Source organism: Phascolarctos cinereus, unplaced genomic scaffold (assembly GCF_003287225.1).
Source record: "Phascolarctos cinereus isolate Bilbo 61053 unplaced genomic scaffold, phaCin_HiC Scaffold_5;HRSCAF=322, whole genome shotgun sequence".
NCBI classification, from domain to species: Eukaryota; Metazoa; Chordata; class Mammalia; order Diprotodontia; family Phascolarctidae; genus Phascolarctos; species Phascolarctos cinereus.
Genome location: NW_027555958.1, coordinates 467,696,680 through 467,717,626, shown reverse-complemented (window position 1 = coordinate 467,717,626; position 20,947 = coordinate 467,696,680). Strand labels below are relative to the sequence as shown.

Genomic DNA, 20,947 nt, shown 5'->3' with positions numbered 1-20,947 from the left:
TGAATTCAGGTCTTCCGGTCTCCAAGGCTAGCACTCTATACTACCTAGTTACCTCAAGTCAAGTATATGACTTGTTTTCAAAGACTTGAGAAGGCATATTTTTAAATGGCCTTATTTAATTCCTCCAAAGTAACTCCTTCCCCTGCCCCAATCTACATACAACAGTTCACCCAAACTAAAAACAAAAAAAACAAACAAACAAACCCAAAGCATGGCACACTTAGCCAACATTCAGTTACTGAATCTAAGACTTCCTTGGGCCACAGCAAGCCAGACTCCTTTAAATCATTCTTCATGGAGACTGGATACTTCCAGATTTTGTAGCATTACTCAAATCAGGAATCTTCACAGATAAATACATTTTCAAAAAAAAATAAATAAATAAACCAGTTATCATGGGGTTCTTGCAAAGGTCTGGGTTGGTTAAGAGTTTTATAAAAAATCCATAAAATGAACTAAGATTTCTCAGACTTGCTTATGGCTTGCCCAGGGACATCTTCTAAATAGTTTTGACTCTTTGAAATAGTTTATCAATATAATTGGGGTGGTAACAAAATGCCTCATCCTGGTACATTTTGTCAAGTTCATTGTCTCTTCTAGTTGTTCTCATCAAGCAATGAGAGTTGCAAAATCTTGCCTTACTCTAATCATCTTGGACTACTCTAGAGTATATTTTAATAGCAACAATCTAACCTACCTGTAGTAAGCCCCTGATGTGGGCAGAGCCCTGTCCTAGGTACTAGAAGGCATACAAGGTTGGGTAAGACAAGGTCTCTTCTCTCATGAAACTTCTGTCTAGTGCAGTTTCATAATCTAGGGCCAATGAACTTTTGAAAAAATATATTTTGATAACTATTTCAATGTAATTGGTTTCCTCTGATGCATTAAAAATCATCAAACTGGATGCCTTAGGATCTGAAAAGAGATTCATAGGCTCCACCAGATTCCCAAAGGTGTTCACGAAACAAAGACAGTATCTGTGTGTGGGGGGAGGGGAAGAGGAAGCAAGGAGAGTGATGGGTATTTGGGCAGATACTTGATTAACTATAATATTAACATATTTGTTTAGTTAGTATGGCATTAAGGACATAGAGCTGGCCTTGAAGCCAAGAAGACCTGGATTCAATTCCTGTCTCTGACTCATAGTTGCTGGGGAAATCTGGACAAAGCACTTTAATAGATCAAGGTTCTAGTCAACTCCTTTGGACCATAAGTTGCAGAGAAAGCATGTGTTCAACAGTTTTCTGTTGAGTCTGACTTTTCATGACCCCATTTGGGATTTTCTTGGCAAAGATACTAGAATGGTTCACTATTTCATTCTCCACGACATCTTACAGATGAAGAAACTGAGTCAAGCAGGGTTAAGTGACTTGCCCAGCATCACACAGCTAATACATGTCTGAGGGAGGACTTGAACTCAGGTCCTCTGGACTCCGAGCCTGATACTCTATCCACAACACTTCCTTGCTGCCCTTGCAGAGAAGGAGCTGACCTGAATTGATAGGGAGAGTTTTCTCACCTGGGAGTTCCCTATATCAATGAAATCAAGTCCTCCCCCATCCTTTCAGAGCAGGTCCACTCACTGGCTTAATCCAGACATTCCATGGCACTCTTCCCCCCAGGTGACATACAGTCAGGATGGCTTTACATGCACAGCTGCCATCTTAGCAGCCCTCTTCCAAGACTACTTCTGCTTTCGAAGATTCTCTGAGAATGTCTGCCCCTCTTACCTTTGGATGGACCATGCTGGGCTAAGCACAGCTGTTCTACACAGCACTGCAATGATTTTGACATGAAATTTGGGGTCTGATATTAAAAACCATGAACTCATATGGGTCAAATCCCGAAAATTAAGTTAGAAGGCCAGTGGCCTGCCAATGGAGTTGAAGACAGAGGCCCTTCCATTCAGGTCCAAGTAGTGTTATTTCTATCATGTTTAACCAACTTCTTACCAACCTCCCCCCCCCCCGGTCATCAAGTTTATTTTTTCTTGGTTCTTTTTCCAACCTCACTGAGACATTATAATGATTTAAAATTGTGAAAGCAATTATAGAAAAACTAGAGATGGTCCCAAGCAGCAAACATTAGAAGAACTTGTAAACATTAGTTGCATACATACATATATACGTCTATATACACACATGCATACATATACATATGTGTGTGTACATATGTAACTATCTCATTAGCAACACAAGAAATTTGTGCTCATTCTGAGCTTTCATCTTGCACCAGAGCTGGAGCTGGCCAGGCCAGCAATCGTGCATACTGAATGCCAACATAAGCCTGCTTCAGTTCCCATCTCAGTTTGGAGGAGCCCTTGGACAAGAAGCTTGTCCTCTTGGGCTGACACTCTGAGATGGTACAATGGACTCCATCGACCGGGGCTCAGCAGTGGTGCCAAGCCATGTCACTAGCTCGAGTCCCACATTCTTCCTACCTAGTCTACTAAAACCGCTAGTCAAAGGGTACACATTAACTTTGCAGAGCAAGATTCAAAGCAAACCAGAAAGAGCACAGCAGGCATGTTTCCACGAGGGGGAGAAGGAAGAATTCCCCATGAGACGCTGGTATTCAAGGGGTCCTTGAACTGGAGAGTGGAAGAAGGAGCTTTCACCTTGCCATCAAAAGCTTAGCTCCATTCTGAGTTCATGGAGCTGACTGAATCTCACATCTCAGCAAATCTGATTTGTTAGACCTATGTCAAAAAAGCTGGCTTCAGAGGTCTTTGCAAAGGAAACCAGGCTCCATCATGAAATCACATAGAATCACTCTTTTAAATAAATTATTAACTCCCCCCTCAAAATCGGAATGCCATGACTCAATGATTCTTCCTTCATGTAAGGAACATTAGCAATACACAGACACACACATATATTACAATATAACCACTAGATCAAAAGAAATTAAATTTTGGCCAAATAGGCATGTGCTATTTGAGTTAAAATGTCACCATTAGCTCCTTAATTTACATGTAGGGGAGTTTCTGAGAAACATTTTAACCCTCTCCATCAGAATTTTGCCCAATAGAGAAATGTTCCCCCCCACTCCCACCCCAGGTTCCTGGCTGATTTGAGAATAATGCATTCTCTTCTGCAATGGTAAAATGTAGGCTGGGGACATCAATTCTGCCTGTCATTGTGGAGAAGGCCAACACTTTTGCATCATTCTCTTGTGTGAAAAGGGAGAGAGATGGGGACAAAAAAAATCAAAGCCAGCTCTAGGCAGTCTGTTTATTTCTCCATCAGCTTAATGGTTGTGCGGGTTTTAAAGGTGTCCTCGGGCTGTTACTCTCTCAGGGATGAAATGACAATTAAATAGAGCATTATATAGTTCATAATGCATCCACACAGGCAAAAAAGTTCCTCTTTCCACTAAATACCTAGCTTGTCAGCATCAGCGGGGAGTTGTCTTTTCATGACTGACAGAAGGCTGATTTCACAGGGTTAATAAGCATTGGTGCAGCAAAATGGGGCTTGGAACTGGAGAGCATTTGGAGCTTCGGAATACTGTCAGATCTTTAAAGAGCTGAGTAGCCTCACTGTTTCTTTCCAGTTTCCCATTTTAATCCAGAGATTTTTGGTCAAATGTTGCAAAAGGGAGAGACAGTCAACCATACCCCAACTGTAGTGGGTTTCTCAGGTCCAGAATCAGTCAACTGAAACATAGCTTTACTCTTGAAAAAAGGGACTCAAATGCAGAGGGAGAAAAAAAACTGTCCAGTCTGATTCAGAGTTTTTGTTTGTTTGTTTTTTAAGAAAAAAAAATTAGTCTGAAAAAAGACAGGTCACCATGTGGGTAACTTTGTCAATGACCTCTCTTGGCTAATGCTGAATTCAGAAAATGAGTTTCCATTGTAAATGATTAATCAAGAGAGCCCAAGGAGACCAGCCCAGAAAAAAAATAAAATAAAACACCTTCTCTCTCCCAACTTATTTGCTCAGCAAGCTCTTTCCCCTGTGAGCTCACATCCCTGGGAAGACTTCAGGGATTTTTCTCTCTCTGGTCCAGGAAATGGGGGGGGCGGGGGGAAAAATCTGTGTGTTCCCAGCTAAGGAGAAGCCCTGTGGTCTGATTCCTGAATCTGCCTCCGGTCTGCTGCAAGTGCATATGCAGCGCTGGAGCCTGGCAAGAGGCTGCAAACAGATCCCGGGAAGGAGCCCCATTTGCACACTGGTTTCACTTAGCACCACGGGTCCCAAACATCCCAGGCAATCACGGGCCTGGGGAGCTATCCCAGGGAACGGGGCAGGGGCATCACCTACCTTCCATCATGGTGGCAGAATCGCATTCCTCAATTTCCAAGGAGCCTGGAAAAACACGGGAAAATAGGATCCTGGTTACCAGTCGGGTCCCCCTCCCCCCACCCCCAACCCCCCACTGCTGGCGGAGAGGAGCTGGACCCCAAGCAGAGCGAAGCCTCAAAGCGAACGGCAGGCCACGGATGCGGCTGCCCCGTACCACCTAGAGGATGGCAGGAAGATGCTTGGGAGAGAAAGGGAGAGCTCGCTGAGCTCACACGCCTGCCAAGAGCTGAGCCAATCCCTTCCTCCCTGTACCTTGTCACATGGTAGCCAGCTCGCATCTCCTGACACAATACCCCTGGAGAACACACAAGAACCTATTTCTCAGCCCCATCCTCTGTGCTCCCCCCGCCCCCCAGGCTTTCACCAAACATACAACCCTGCTCCTACCTGTGACGCACTTCCCTCACTGCCCCCGCAGCCTCTCTAATCCTATTGAAGCAACCGAGTGAAGGCGAGGGGATTAATTATCAGGCTCTGTCAGGCAGGGGTGGGGGCTCTGGGCAGCTCTGGGAGGGACCATTCCTGCAAAGGGCAGCTCTGGATCAGTGCGAGCAGTAGCCCGGGACTTTGAGGAGCCCAACCAGAGACCCCATCCCTGCGGCTCCTTGCGAGGAGGCATTCCAGATGGCAGCAGCTGGGGTGGCCCCCCACCCCATCACGCACAGCGGTGAGAGAGGAGAGAGGGGAGAGTGCGACCTGGCTGGACCAGGGTGCTGGCCGCTTTTGCCTCTCCCCAGCTATCCAAGAGAGAATCAATCCAGCTGACGTCACTTCATCAACAAATATTCTCCCCACCCCAGGCAACCCAAAGGATGATGCAGAAGAAATCTCCACCAGGCTGTCTAGGACAGAGCGGGCCTGGCCATTGAGTCCTGCAAAGCGGCAGGGGATTGTCCTGGACACAAAGAAACAAAAGGAGACCCCGCCGAGATCAGCCTGACCGGGCTGGAGGTCATGTGGGAGGGGGCAGGGCAAAGCCGTAGAGAGACGGAGCCCAACTGAAGCCGCTGGGCAGCCTTGCACGGATGCCTTCTGCGCAGCAAGAGAGAGAGCCTCCCCCTCCCCCGTGTGACTCGCTGCCCTTCTTTGGGGAAGGTGGGCACTAGTTCCTAACATCATCCTTCGTCTGGGAAAGCTGCCCATGCCAAGCCCCCTGTCCTGGAAAGTGGGCATGCCCAACGTGGGGATGTTTGGTTTGACCCGACTAGAAATATGTGACAGGAGTTCTGTTTTTCTTTTCAGTCGGGGGGGGGGAGGCGGAGAGAGGGAGAGAGGGAGAGAGAGAGAGAGAGAGAGAGAGAGAGAGAGAGAGAGAGAGAGAGAGAGAGAGAGAGAGAGAGAGAGAGAGAGAGAGAGAGAGAGAGAGAGAGAGAGAGAGAGAGAAAATATGCTTGCTAATCGAAAATATAAATGAAAATTTAAAATACAGGGGGTGAACATTTTTAAGAAGCAAAGAGAGTGGGGGCAAGTTTTCCTGGGTGCAGGGTTGCTGCAGCCCCAGGTGGAGGCCACTTGCCTGGCAGCCTGTACCTTGCCTCCCTCTCCTGCCTGGAGTCATGCTCAGCCCTCCCCGAGCTCAGCAGAGAGGATCATCTCCCCAAGGGGCTATGGGAGCCTTTCTGCTTGAATAGGTACTAGCTGGCTTCCCGCTGTGCAGTTCATGAGAGACTTTGTCCACCCATAATATGGCTGCTTATAGAGATGGAAAAGTAGGAGGATGGATGGTGCCATCCTGGAAAGAGCTGTGCAGTAAGAGGACTTGAGTTCAAACCTTGCTTCTGTCACTTGCTTCCTTAAACTAACTGCCTCGGAACTCAATCGCCTCATGCATAAATGAGGGAAACTGGTTTGGTCTCTGATGTCTAAGATTCCTGTGAGAATCCAAGGTTTGGTGCCCTTCTGCTTGGAGAGGCACTTTGGGCTGTTTGGAAGAGCTCTGGCTCAAGAGTCAAAGTCCCAGGTTCAAGCTCTGGCACAGCCTAGCTGGGTGACCCTGGGCAAGTCACTTTGCTTCTTGGCCCTCAATTTCCTCATTTGTAAAATGGACTGAATTAAAATTTGTATCACAATGTTAATTTTGAGCCAGCATGGTTTAGAGAAAAGAATTCCTGCCAGCCGCATGCTGGCTTAGAAAACCATAAGTGAACATTATGTGTTGTGCTGTATTTTTATTTGTATTGTTTAATAGCACCCCGTCACATTTTAATCTGGTGCGGACCATGAACCAGTTTTGCCTGGAGGGTGAGGCTGCGAGTCTGACACCTCTAGTTTTGAGGTTAGCATGAGAAAGGCCCGGGTTTGAGTCCAGCTTCTGACACTGATTGGTGGTGTAAATCTGGGCCAGTCACTTTAATCTTCTTGTGTGCCAGGCGTCTCATTAAGGTTTTAAGTTGCAGAGCAGGTGCAAATTGGCCTGGGTAGAAGGAGGGTCTGTTTTTAGAAGTTCCCTGTACTGATGAAACCAGAAGTCCCTCCAAAAAAACCCAAAACAAAATAAAACAAAAAGCCCCAAACAACCCAATAGCTCTCACTTATGTAGTCTCAATCAACAAACCTTTTACTTAACACCTTGCTATGTCTGAGGCACTAGAGACATAAAGACAGGGTGAAACAGTTCTTGCCTATAGGTAGCTTACATTCTATGGGGAGACAACAGGTGCATCTATAGGTATAGAAAGGTGAGGCTTGCTTACATTAAGCTCATTTAATTCTCATAAAAACTCTATAAAGTAGGTGCTATTATTCTTCCAATTTTACAGATGAGGAAACTGAGGCTGGGCAATAAAATATAACTTGCCTGTGGTCACATCGCTAGTTAACATCTGAGGCAGAATTTGAATGTAGGAGTTTCTGGTACCAGTTTTCTCTCCACTTGAGCTCACAAGACAGTTGTGAGAAAAGTGCTTTGTGAATTGTAAAGTGCTTTAGAAATATGACCTCTCCTTTCCCCCTCAGTCACAATTTGAGAGGAAATAATAATGGTCAGTGACTTCTGTAAGGCACTTTACAGTTTGTAAAGCATGTTCTACATGATCTCATTAGAGATTGTCAGGAAGGAAAGACAAATGCTAAATAGAAATGCTTCTCAGGGACTTTGAAACCAACTTGAAGTACATGGGTAGGTACATGGGTAAGGAAGGGGTAGGTACCCATGCAGGACCTGGGTAGAGGTATTGCATATATATATATATATATATATATATATATATATATATATATATATATATATATATATATATATATATAATATATATATATAATAAAAACATCATAATTATATAATTATTATATACAACATATAATTATGATTGAATTATATAATATAATTAAACACATAATAATCATATTAACAGCTGGCCTTTTAAATCTTGCAAAGCATTCTAGCTACTGTGGGTATTATTATTCCTATTTTACAGATGGGGCAACTGAGACTCAGGAAGTTTTTGACATGGCCACACAACTAGAAAATGTCAGAAGTCGACTTTGAAGCCAGGCCTGCCTGATCACGCAATTAATCCATCATCAAGCATCTATGAAGTTTCTACTATGTGCCAGGCACCGTTTGAGGGAAGGAAGAAATACTTCACCCCTGTCCTCAGGGCTGTCATGTTATCTTTGGGAAGAAACCAGTACAGGAGAATGTGAAGAATTATGGTTCTGGAGTCAAGGACCTGGGTTCAATTCCCACCCCTAGGCAATGACTAGGTCTTCATCTTTACTGATGTCGGTTTCATAACCTGTAAAGTGAAGGGATTGGACTTTGTGGCCCCTCAGGTGCCTCTGCTTTTACATCCACCATCTTAGAAGTGCATCTAAGCCCAAGGCCTTCTCCTTGATGCCACTGAAAGGAAAGAAGGAAGGGATGAGGAGAGAGAAGCCTTTTCATAGACCTGCGGAGCTAAAGCCAGACACAGCCAGGCTTACCTCTTTCTATTCTGTTGCCAGAAAGACAGCCCTACTCACCTCACATCTTGTCATGAGGATCAAAGACAAGGAATGCAAGACGGGGCAGAAGAGAGTGTGTTGGACCTAGATTCAGGGAGATCTGGGTTCAAATCCTCCCTCAGACAATAATTTAGATTGTAACTTTGGCCTTCTCTGATGCTGCTGCCTCCCCACCAGAAATGTTTATTCTATTAAAAAAAATTCTATGGTCTGCTGTACTTCTCAAATCAATTTTTTATCACCAGTCAGAACTTGACTTGAAAGCCTATTACAAAATGCACCCCCAAATGAACTGTGTAAATCATGATGTAAAAACAATTAAGGAAGTAATTACAACACCTGGGGCAGCTAGGTGGTACAATGGATAGAGTACTGAGCCTGGACTCAGGAAGACTGATCTTCCAGAGTTCAAATCTGGCCTCAGACACTTACTGTGTGACCCTGGGCAAGTCATTTAACCCTGTTGCCTCAGTTTCCTCATTTGTAAAATGAGCTGGAGAAGGAAATGACAAACTGTTCCGTTATTTCTGCCAAGAAAACTCCAAATGCGGTCACAAAGACTCAGGCATGACTGAATAAGAACAATTAAGATACATTCAGGTGAGTGAGAAAGGAGACTATGGTGGGGCGGAGCCAAGATGGCGGAGTGAAAGCAGTGACTTGCTTGAGCTCTCCCCCAAACCCCTCCAAATACTCTTAAAAAATGGCTCTAAACAAATTCTGAAGCAGCAGAACCCACAAAAAGATGGAGTGAAACCAATTTCCAGCCCAAGAAAACCTGGATGGGCACGCAGGCCGCAGCAAACCTAGAGCAGGCCTCAGAGAACTGAATCACGGGCAGCTGTGGAGGTTTCCAGACTCCTCAATCCACCAATGCCAAAGACAACTTAGAAGGTCAGTGGGAAAAGTCTGTTTCTGTTGGTGGTCAGAGAGGAAGGCGGGGTCTCAGCTCCATTCCCCAAGAGCCTGCTCCTGGGGGGGCAGCTGCTTCCCCAGCTTCTGGCCCACAGACTGAGGGGGAATCCAGTGGCTGATCAGAGGGGGATTGCAGGGATCTCTTTGCCAGTGCTGAGGCAGGAATCTCTTGCTTTGCCCGTGTGTGGAATCTGGGCCACAGTTCTGGGTGGCGGTGCTGGGGTGAGGAGGAGTGCTGGCATAGAGGAGCTTATAGTGGCTGTGAAGAGGAGCCCCTCCTCACAGTTACAGGACAGAAAGGACTACTTGTGGTCACAGGCCAGGAAAGGAGTAAACACCTCGCCCCTTATCATACCACCTTGGAAGAACTGAAAATTTACAGGTCCCTACAAGTATCTCTGAAAACAGCTATACCAACCCCTGAAGCTTGGGACAGTACATTCTCCACACTGGAAGCAGACTCTTACCTCAACAAAGCGTTTAAAACTCAAGTAATTGGCCGGCATCATGAGCGAGCAGCGCAAAAAGAGTCAGACTATATTATCTTACTTTGGTGAAAAAGAAGATCAAAATATACCACCAGAAGAAGACCACAAAATCAAAGCTCCTACATCCAAAGCCTCCAAGAAAAAATAGGAATCAGTCCCAGGCCTTGGAAGAGCTCAAAAGGGATTTTGAGAAGCAAGTAAGGGAAGTAGAGGAAAAACTGGGAAGAGAAATGAGACTGATGCAAGAAAATCATGAAAAACAAATCAACAGCTTGCTAAAGGAGACCCAGAAAAGTACTGAAGAAAATAACACCTTAAAAAATAGCCTAACCCAAATGGCAAAAGAGGTCCAAAAAGCCAATGAGGAGAAGAATGCTCTAAAAAGAAAAATTGGCCAAATGGAAAAGGAAGTCCAAAAGATTACTGAAGAAAATACTTCCTTAAAAATTAGAATAGACCAATTGGAAGCTAGTGACTTTATGAGAAATCAAGATATTGTAAAACAAATCCAAAAGAATGAAATGTGAAATATCTCATTGGAAAAACAACTGACCTGGAAAATAGATCCTGGAGAGAGAATTTTAAAATTACTGGACTATCTGAAAGCCATGATCAAAAAAAGAGCCTAGACATCATGTTTCAAGAAATTATCAAGGAAAACTGCCCTGATATAGTAGAACCAGAGGGCAAAATAGAAATTGAAAGAATCCACCGATCTCCCCCTGAAAGAGATCCCCAAAGGAAAACTCCTAGGAATATTGTAGCCAAATTCCAGAGTTCCCAGGTCAAGGAGAAAATATTACAAGGTGCCAGAAGGAAACAGTTCAAGTACTGTGGAAACACAATCAGGATAACACAAGATTTAGCAGCTTCTACATTAAAGGACCACAGGGCATGGAACATAATATTCTGGAGGGCAAAGGAGATAGGATTACAACCAAGAATCACCTATCCAGCAAAACTGAGTATAATCCTTCAGGGGAAAAAATGGTCATTCAGTGAAATAGAGGACTTTCAAGCATTCCTGATGAAAAGAACTGAGCTAAATAGAAAATTAAAAAAAAAAAAAGAGAAAGGTGAATATGGGTCATTGGCCCATTCCCATTCCCCTGCCAATGAGGGAAGGGAGATAGAGACCTTGGGACCCTGAAAGACCACTCCAAGGGAGGGTCCCACCAAGGAGCTGTGGATGAGGCAGGACTAGGGAGGAGCTGACCTGGAGGAGGTGCTGGTGAGGAGGCTTACCACTTGGAAGCTTCCCACATGAACTGATTATTCTTGCAATCTCAGGGCTAATTAGGCTCAGTGGTTTCTACCCTGCTGAAGGAGTGCAGGATCTGTCAAAGGTGAACGTAACACTCAGAAACTGGACAGTCTTTTAACATCACTGTTTTCAATGTCTAAGCCCTCTGAGCTTGTGCATCCTGTGACAAAGCATTAATCTGTCCATCCCAGTTAGAGCTCTGCTCGCCCTCTCATCTCATAGACTGTAAGGTCCTCAAGGGCAGGGACTTGAATTGTTCCTTCTTTTTCTTACCTCCCTCCCTGCCTAGCAGAGTCTGTGGAATTCTTGTTGAAGCGTGTACTCTGCCCATCCTCACTTGTTCCTTTTCTCATTAGGACTGATATTTATTTAGTGCCGATAATGGAGAGCTCCCTTTCATCTTTAGTAACTCGACATTTGTTCCCACTGAGAAAGCCAAGGATTACTAAAAGTAGCTAGAGCTAAAAGGGAAGATAATAAAAAAGATTCTTTTTTTTTTTTTAAACACCCACAGGACCAAACAAACCAGGAAGACCGACATGGAAACCACTTCTTTCTCTGAGGGTACTTATATCCGATGTCCTCTGCATGTCAAAAGACAGGTTTCCCAGCTACTTAGATGGCCCTGGAACTTTCTTCCCTAAAACCCCTCAAGATTATAATATTTTAAAGGGGATGGGAATTCTAGAGTAGATACCTCTGCCTTCAGTTCCACCGAGATTTTTCTGAGCTATACAGGCATAGGCTAAACTAGTCAGAGGAGAGTAAGATAAATAAGAGAGAGTCTCTGTCTTCCCAGAGCTTACAATCACCTTGCCAGACATTTCCTATTATTCCCCCTCTTGTCTATATCTAACCCACATGTTATTGTTGTTCCCCAAATCTGATGTCATTTGCCATCTCTAAGGCATCACCTAGGCTGCCCTTCCCTCTGCCCCTTAGAATTCCTGGCTTCTTTCAAGCCTGAGGGGCCCCCTCCTATAGAATCCTTTTTCTGGATTCCCTCCAAATGGTTAGCGCTCTCCCTCCTGATATCACTGGGTATCCACCTCACGTCACCTTCACACCCCATCTGCCTGTTCACTCAACCCTCACCTGCCCACTTTTCTTTTCTTTCTCTGGCTGCAGTAATCAAATCAAAGTATCATTGCTTTTGGAAATCCCCTGTCAGTTGATGGCCTAACACAGCAACTCAACATCCCTGTGACTACCCAGACCAAACCCTCTTCTGGGCCCCCACTCTTGTATATTTTCTGTCCTCTTCTTTTAGAATAGATATTCTTTGAGCAATGCAATTCTTTATGTATCTTCATTTCCTCAGAGCTGAGCACATTGTAAATGCTCCATAAATGCACTCTCTCCTCACACCAACCTGCCATTTAACCAAATAGGTCACTGGTCACTTTAGACAAGCCCACAAGTTGGCTGCCTGAGTACACAGAAGGAAAGAATGAAATCATATTAATGGCTTATATTTTTGTAGCATTGTAAAGTCTAATCAAAAGTCAACAAGCATTTATTAAGCGCCTACTATATGCCAGGCACTGTGCTAAGTGCTGGGGATATAAAGAAAGGCAAAAGACAGTCCCTGCTCTCAAGGAGCTCACAGTCTAATGGGAAGACAACAGGTAAACAACTATAGACAAACAAAATAGAGACAGGATAAACTGAGGGTAATCAACAGAAGGAAGCAGGAACTGTGAAAGATGATGCTGTCTATATCTAGAGAAAGAACTGATAAATTGAAATATGCATAGTATGCTTTTACATATATCTATAAGTGTGTCAAATAGTGGACTTCTCTAGGTTGGGGTGAGGAGGGGGGAAGAAGAGACGGTTCAGAACTTAAAAAGTAACAACAAATAAATCCAGTTGTTTTTTTAAAGAAAGAGAGGCATAGATGTGGAATTTCTCAAAGGAAGTCAGCCACAAGATTGGTGCTGGAATGAGCAGGGGTCCAGATAGGTGGTGCGGTGGATGGAGCACCGAGCCTGGAATCAGGATCTGAGTTCAAATCTAGCCTCAGACACTAGCTATGTGACCCTGGCCATGTAACTTGACCTCTCTGCCTCAGTTTCCTCAACTAGAAAATGAGGATAACAATAGTACCTACCTCTCAGGGTTTCTGTGAGGATGAAATGAAATAGTAATTGTAAAGGGCTTAGTACAGTCACATAGTAGGCGCTAGGTAAATGCTTATTTCCCTCCCCTCCCTCCCCCATGCACAGGGAGGAGGAAGTACTGACAGCATTTGTGGTGACCCATCCTTCTTCCCTTTCTCCTCTCCTCCTCCAAACAACACAAGCATTCAGAGACCAAAATCAGTTCTTCAAATGACATCCCAAAGAAAGCCATCTGCTTGGTTTGGGAAACAGGTGTAGAGAGGAATGAGAAATAAATGAGATGTTAGGGAGGAAGGGAAAGAAATTAAGTGATGTCAAAAAAGGTCATGGAAAGAATCTGCTCCATGGTTGGGGGAGGAAGTGAGCCTTAAGAAAGCCACATGCCACCTATGTTGTGAGTCATAGAAACCATCTATTCTTAGCAAACTTTGTTTAGCTAGACCTCCTACCTTATTAATGAATAGCTCACATAGAGAGGCACTCAAAAGTTAAAGTGATAATAATAATTGCTAACATTTATGTGGCATCTAAGGTTTGTAAATATATATACATACATACATATTTATACATGTATGTGTATGTGCATGTGTATATAGGTATATGTATGTGTGCATGCATGTGTGTATACACACACACATATACATCTACATACCAACTAAGATTTTATATATGTACCTCCAACAGCCCCTGTGAGGGGTTTACCAGACGACCAAACTGAGGCTGAGGTTAAATGTGTTTAAAGCATTTCCTCCTATCAACCTTTCTTGTGTGTTGGTAGTACAAATATTGTTGCCCTTATTTTATAGAAAAGAAAATGGAGGCTGAAAGAGGTTAAACAACTTTAGACCCAGTCACACAGCTAGGACTACTTGAGTGACCTTGGGCAAATTGTTTTCTACCCCTGGCCTTGGTTTCTTCATCTGAGAAATGAGGGGGGCTTGACAGACAACCTTTGTGGTCCTTTCCAGGTCTAGATTGTATGACTCAGTTTCCTCATTTATAAAATGAAGCTGTTGGACTACATTATTTCAGAAGTCCCCATCTAGACCTTATGAACAAGTCAAGTCAACATAACCATTTATGAAGTGCCTACTGTGTGCCAGGCACTGTACGTAACTATGGAGATGAAAAGGAAAACAAAAACAGCCCCTGCCCTCAAGAAGCTCTCAGTCTAAGAGTGAAGAAAATATGCAAACACTCTGCACAGATGAGACAGACACAGGCTGAGCTGGAGATAATCTCAGAGGGAAGCAGGCAGTAGAATTAAAGGGGATTGGAATGCCTTCTTGCAGGAGGTAGAATTTTAGCAGAGACTTGAAGGAAGCCAGAGAAGCCAAAGATAAGGAGGGAGAGAAATCCAGGCCAGGGAGAAGGATGATAAAAATACCCACAGCAAGGAGATGGAGTGTCCTGTCAGAGGAGCAGCAAGGAGGCCACTGGCAATATACATGGAAAGGAGTCAGGTTTAAGGACACTGTAGAGGCAGGAAGAGGACACGCTAGGGAGGGCTTGAAAAACCAAATGGGAGATCTAAATTTTATTCTGGAGGTTGTCGAAGTCAGGGTAGGGGGCTGAGGAGAGAGTGACCTGGTCAGACCTTCACTTGAGGAAGATTAAGTTAACATTTCAATGAAGAATGGGTGGGAATGGGGAGAGACTTGAGGCAGAGAGACCATTTTCAATGGTCCAGGTGTGAGGTGAGGAGGGTTGAGGGTCTGCACTAGTGTGGTGGTGGTGTCACAGGAGAGAAAGGGACATATGCAAGAGAGATCACGAAGATAGAATAGACAGGTCCTGACAACTGATAGGGACAAGAGAGAGCGAAGAATTGAGGATGACACATTTAGGTGGTGAGCCCGAGTGACTTGGAAGGTGGCCATGCTCACAATAGTAACAGGGAAGTTAGAAAGAGGGACGGGTTCGAGGGGGAAGAGAATGGTGAGGGGTTTTTGTTTTGTTTTGTTGTTAGGAATGGGGGGGCAAGTGTTTGTAGGCAGTAGGAAAGCAGCCATTTGACAGGGAGAGATTGAAGATGAGAGCAAGTGGAGATGACGGAGGGGTGATCTCCCAGAAGAGGCAGAACAGAATGAGATCACTGTGCATATAGACTGAAGGACCACCTCTTTGCATTAGAAGCGGGCATACTGGAATTCAAACTAGGTCTTCTTTCTTTAGTTTCATTGAAGCCCTTTACTTTTTATACCGCAATCATTTACCAACATACCCTGAGCCCCACCACTGAACCTACCCTTTGCACAGCTAACATACATTTTTTTTAAACCAACCCACAAAACTGACAAACAAAATGACCCAGTCTGACAACATATGCCATCTTCTATTCCCAACATTCTTTAACTCTCTGCCAAGAGGAAGAAAGTATTTTTCACGATTTATCCTCTGGGACCAAGTTTGATCATTACAATTGATCTGAATTTCTCCATCTTCGAGGGCACTTTCCATTGACATTATTGTAGTCATTTTGTGTAGCGCCTCCCTCGTTCTGCTGTCATATTAGTTCATAGAAGTCTTCCTGTATTCCTCTGAATTTCTCATTTCATTTTTCACAATAATACTTCATTACATTTATGTGCCCCCATCCCTCCCAAAAGCATGGAGGCGCGGGAAGGACTTTTAAGGCTATTGAGTCCAACCTTTTCATTTTATAGTTGAAGAAACTGAAGCAATCAGTGGGTGCCTGTTTTTAGTCTTTTGTCATCACAAAAACTGTGATTATGAATATTTTGGTATAGATGAGATCTTTCCTCTTTTAATCTGTCTGGCTTGGGATGTTTTCCTGGGAGCGAGAATCTCTAACCCCAAAATGTTTTCCCTTAGACCACTGAATTCAAGTGTGAAGGACTCTTCAATGTTAAGGAGTCCCAGTCAGTCGAAAAGCTCTCTTTTTGCAAAGCATACAGAAGTCTTAACCCCTACCCAAAAGATCAACATGGAGATATGTGTGGCAATGATGCCATTTTATGGAGCCATCCAATGTGAGAGAATTAGAATGACAAAAACTCCAATAGTGATGATGATGATGATGATGATGATGATGATGATGATGATAGCAGCTAACACTGATATAATGCTTACTATGTGTCAGGCACTGTGCTAAAGGATTTACAATTATCTCATTTGAATAGCTGTGGTTCAAATTCACTATGCTTTCCAGCCAAATGCAGTGTACCTCAAAAGGAAATGCATGAGAAAGCTCACTGCTGCTAGCCTAAGACTTTTATAAAGACTTTCTCATCTTAGCTTATTGACATTACTCCATGAAGTCTCCACCACTCTTCCCCACATATATGGTATAGGTCTTTATTCTTCTCACTCTTTAGTATTCAGGGGAAGTTGTGTTTAAATAACCAGGCAGGAGTGGGGCATTTAGAATTGAACTTCAGTCCTTTCCTTCTCACTTTCAGGGCACTATTCAGTGCAGCTATGATACCAGCTGCAGCTAGTTGCCCATTCAATCATTTGAATAATAAAAAGACAAACAATAACAACAATAATAATTTAATTTTAGTTGACCTTCCCAGAATCACAGGACTAGACAGTTGGAAGGTGCCATCTAATCCAATCTATATTCAAAAAGTACACCATCTATAACACCTTGGCCAAGTGTTCAGATGTGTTTGGACATTTCAGAGGAGGAGGAGGAACTCATTCTCTCTCTCAAGGCAGCCTATTCTACTCTGGGACAATTCACACAATTAAAGAGTGTTTCCTGACATCCAGCCTCAATTGATCTCTTTGCAACTTTCAACTGTTGGTGTTATTTCTGCCCTCTGGAATCAAATGGGACAAGTCTAGATCTTCTTCCATATCCGTACTTGATGAGAGCTACCATGTCCCTCTTGAGTCTTCTCCAGACTAAAAATACAAAGGTCTTTCAGCCCATCCTCACATAGATCAGACCACAAGATCCTTCTTCATCCTGGTCATCTCCTCTGAATTTTCTCCCAGCTCATCAATGTCCTTCTTAAACTATGGTGCCCAGAACTAAACACGATACAAAAGATGTAGTCTGACCAGGGCAGAATGTAGGGGAGCTATCACCTCCCTATTCCCAGAAGTGATACCCCTCCTAACTTAGCCCAAGATTATAGTAGCTTCTTTTGGTTTCTACAGCACATCTATATGGAGCTTGCAATCCACTCAGATCCCCAGAGATTTTTCAGAACAACTGTTATCTAGCCATGACTAATACCCCATCTTCTATTTGTGAAGTTGATCTCTGTACACAAGTATAAGATTTTATATTTGTCATTATTTACTTTAATACTGCTAGATTCAGCCCATTGTTAGATTCAGCCCATTACACTAACCCGTCAAAATCTTTTTGGATCCTGACTCTGTCATCTGGTGAGTTAGCTATCCCTCCCAGCTTGCTATAATCTGCAAATGTGATGGGCATGCCATCTGTGTTTTATCCAAGTATAGCGTGGGTGCTGCACTGAGCCCCACCTTTCCCCAGGCTCTCTCTCCTAACTAGGGCTGTTCTGTTCATCCCCAATAGGCTCCCACTTTGGCAAGTAGAGATGATGTCCCCAGAGGGGATGACCATGCTGCAACAACTCAAAAGTTTCTCTCAGGATCCTAAGGACAACAGTGGTATAAGGATGATATATTCCTACAAGCCACTGTAGCTTCTGAGCTATGTGGTTATGTTACATTTACATACAAATCAATCAGTAACAGTAACACTATTGAGTCAAGATATACAACACAAAAGATAAGGCAAAAGTGATAATGATCACAACATTAATCAACTAAAGGCAAAAGCAGTAGGAGTCATTGCTTTAATTCAACAGAAGGCAAAAGCAAGAATAATCCAAATACAGCAGTGCAATCAGTAACTTGGGTCACACTCTCCCACCAGCACACGTAGGGTTGGTAAGGGACAGTGGGCACACACTTATAGAAACTTATTAGAGAGGCACATGAGTACACCAGACAAAGCTACCTTTCTACTAGGGTACTCACCCTCTAGTCATCGTCTAACTGATGAAACAATGATAAGCACTTTTAGCTCACAGATACCCTTAATGGTAGGCTGAAAGAGTGTGATTCTTTTATATGGTGAAACATGTGTCAGTGACATGTAGTTCCCTTAAACCAGAGAATTACAAAGCTTCTCACGTTGGCTCTCTGGGCAATGCAGACAAGCCCAGGAAGATCTTCACTCAATAGGATTCTGCTTTTTCCAAACAGCTTCTATCAAACCAAGTCTCTTCTCTAATAAGCACAGCTCATAGCAAAACAGATACAAAGCCTGTCATTCTAACCTTACCTTTACCTCTCAAACCCTTTAAGGCAAAAGTGCACCCTTCAAAGGTTTCCACTATCAGTTTGCAGATGGTTCTAGAGAGGAATATGCTCAGGTAACTCTATACACAGCAAGAGACGAGGAGTCATCTGTCCTCCAAACAGCACAGTAGCTAAAAAGAGTTCTCTCAGCAGACAAGAACCCTTCTCCCCCCAAACCAATCAAATAGTGCCTCTTTTCTCCCAGTCAATAGATTCTCAGCAAAATATCTGAAAGATTTGACTTTCAGTGGTCATTTATCTCAGCTGGGTGACTACTGAAAGTCAGGCTCTTCAGAGTCACCTGTTTCAGCTGTGGCTGGGTAAGTTAATATACAGAGTGTTGATGGAGGACTGGTGTCAGGGCTTGCTGAACCTGGTTGCATGAAGATGGCTGAAGCAGGTGCTGTGGGGCACTTAGAGCTTGGTCAGACATTTAAGATGCCCAGGCCATTGCCAGTCATCTTGACTTTTGTCCTGCCACTGGGCTTCAATGACCCTGGTAGAGAGTGAGGCTGATGACTTTGTGCAGCTCCGCCTCACTTAAATCCAGTTCATATGCAAGTTAAGACATCACCCTTTGATAGCTGGGAGTGGCTTCACGTCTCTCCTTCTATGTCTTCTGTTCCCAGATTCCTCAAATATTTCCTGTGTTTAGCTTACTCTCCTGTTTCTTCTTCTGGCTATCTCTTCTCATGACTTCTTGTTTTTAGCTTCTGAGTCAAATCGTTGCCTCCTCATAAGCAGTAAATCATCTCCTGTTAATGATGTGAAACTGAATGATTCCACCTTCTTTTGAGGTATCTCTGCAGAGGTGCTTACACAATATTTCCATAGTCCCCAGTTGTTTTATTTACTTTTTTTTAGTTATAACAATCACATGCAAAAGGGCTGAGGGAAAGTCAATTATTTCCTCAGTTGTTATATTACCTTTATCCAGGTCTTCTCAGTACCATCCTCTGAAGGACAGTTCTCTACCTGCTCATCAGAGCCGTCAATGTCTCTCCTCAATATTCTTACTAAGAGGTTTTCTTAGATACTTCCCAAGTTGATTTTTATCAGTTTGGCTGTCATGTGTCCTTAAGTCTGCCCCCCTTCAGCAACCAAAATGTTCACATATGAAACACAAAGCATTCGTTAAAAAATGTTAAAGAGTACAGGGCCAAGCAGAGACTTCCTGCCATGTTGACTTTGAACCAACAACTTCAATGCCCAGAATTCTTTCCAATATGCCCACTGCTTTGCAAGAATGCCTCAAACCACCAATTTTGCCCAACTTCCTGATTTCTTGCTGGGTGTGGGGGGGATACTACAGGTAAGCATGGATACAAGGTCTAGCACAATGAACTGTTGATTTGGAGTCAGAGTATAATAATAATAATAATAATAATAATAATAATAATAATAATAATATTTATATAGAACTTTTTTTGTGCCAGTGATGGCAATAAGAGCTTTATAAATATTATCTTGTTTTATTCTCAGAACAACCCTGGAAAGAAGGTACTATTTTATCCCCATTTTTCAGATGAAAAAAAAAAACTAGACACAGAGGTTAAGTGACATGTCCAGGGTCACATGGCTAGTAGTGTCTGGGGCCAGATTTGAACGCAGGTCTTTCTGAATCCAGGCCCAGCACTCTATCCACTATGACTGCCCCCCTTGCTTACTTATTACAATTTAAAGTGGCTTAAAATACCAGTAATTACAAATAATAATAACTGACAACAGTCCTGTCAGGAAGATGCTGCAAGTATTTGTCTATTTTACAGATGAGGAAATAATACCTCAGAAAGGGTGATTTGACCAGGGTCACACAGTCAGTAAATGTCAGGGTTGGATTTTGAAACCAATTTTTCCTTTCACTACAGTCATATTCACACTTAAGTGTACCACATCTTCTTGTTGTGGTGATTGTTTAAAATCTTAAAAGATGTGATATACCCATGCTCAGCTGATGTGAAATTTGCACTGTCATTTTTCTTTTGAAGGGGTCTTCCTTTTCCACTTCAATGCACAGACATTGACCAGAAGCACCCTGGGGCAGGCAGAGGAGTAATCAGCTTGAAATCCAAGAAGCTTCCATCTGGTCCCTCTTGGCTTGCGAGGATTCTTCCCATGACTCCCTTTCTAATACAGAATATCTCTGTTCATTGGTCAGCTCTTGAGCTAAAGGCATTCAGGAATTGGTGGGCTCTGAAGTCGGGCAACACAGGAGGAGAAGGGAGGATTGCTCACCTGAACTAAAATCAAAGTGGTGTCAGAGGATTTTCAATCTGGAACTTGAAGGGACAACATCAAGGGCCATCTTGTCCTACCCCCTTATTTTACAGACAAGGAAACTGAGGCCAAGGAGATCTTACAGAAGTTTGCTTGCCACTAGGTACCTCCCTGTGGGGATTCATTTTCAGTTCTTCAGAGATTGTTGTATCCCATGTCTCATATCCATAATTGCAAAGCCACTGGAATACTGAATAATAATAATAATAAATCACGTTGACAGAATACTCTTTTTTGGTCATTGCATTCCAAGAATCTAAGAGAATGCTTTGCATGTGGTAGGTGCTAATAAATGTTTTGTGAATTATGTCAACCTAA

At 43.3% G+C, this 20,947-nt stretch overlaps 1 protein-coding gene and 1 long non-coding RNA gene across 13 annotated transcripts in view; one reads left to right on the top strand and one right to left on the bottom strand.

The window, feature by feature from the left end:
• Positions 1-20,947, bottom strand: part of SGIP1 (SH3GL interacting endocytic adaptor 1) — a 299,844-nt gene that overhangs the window by 227,152 nt on the left and 51,745 nt on the right. For 10 of the 12 annotated variants that reach the window (XM_078156704.1, XM_078156693.1, XM_078156695.1 and 7 more), the window contains exon 3: positions 4,266-4,310. In XM_078156704.1, coding sequence (XP_078012830.1) covers positions 4,266-4,310 — 45 coding nt within the window. Of the gene's footprint in view, positions 1-4,265; positions 4,311-4,559; positions 4,646-4,694; positions 5,042-20,947 lie in introns of those variants that run through there. The other 2 variants (XM_078156698.1, XM_078156697.1) reach the window with 2 other exon arrangements.
• LOC144457873 (uncharacterized) lies at positions 5,344-19,402 on the top strand. The gene is made up of 2 exons (XR_013487464.1): positions 5,344-5,402; positions 7,724-19,402. It is a non-coding gene; the product is annotated as an uncharacterized LOC144457873 (long non-coding RNA).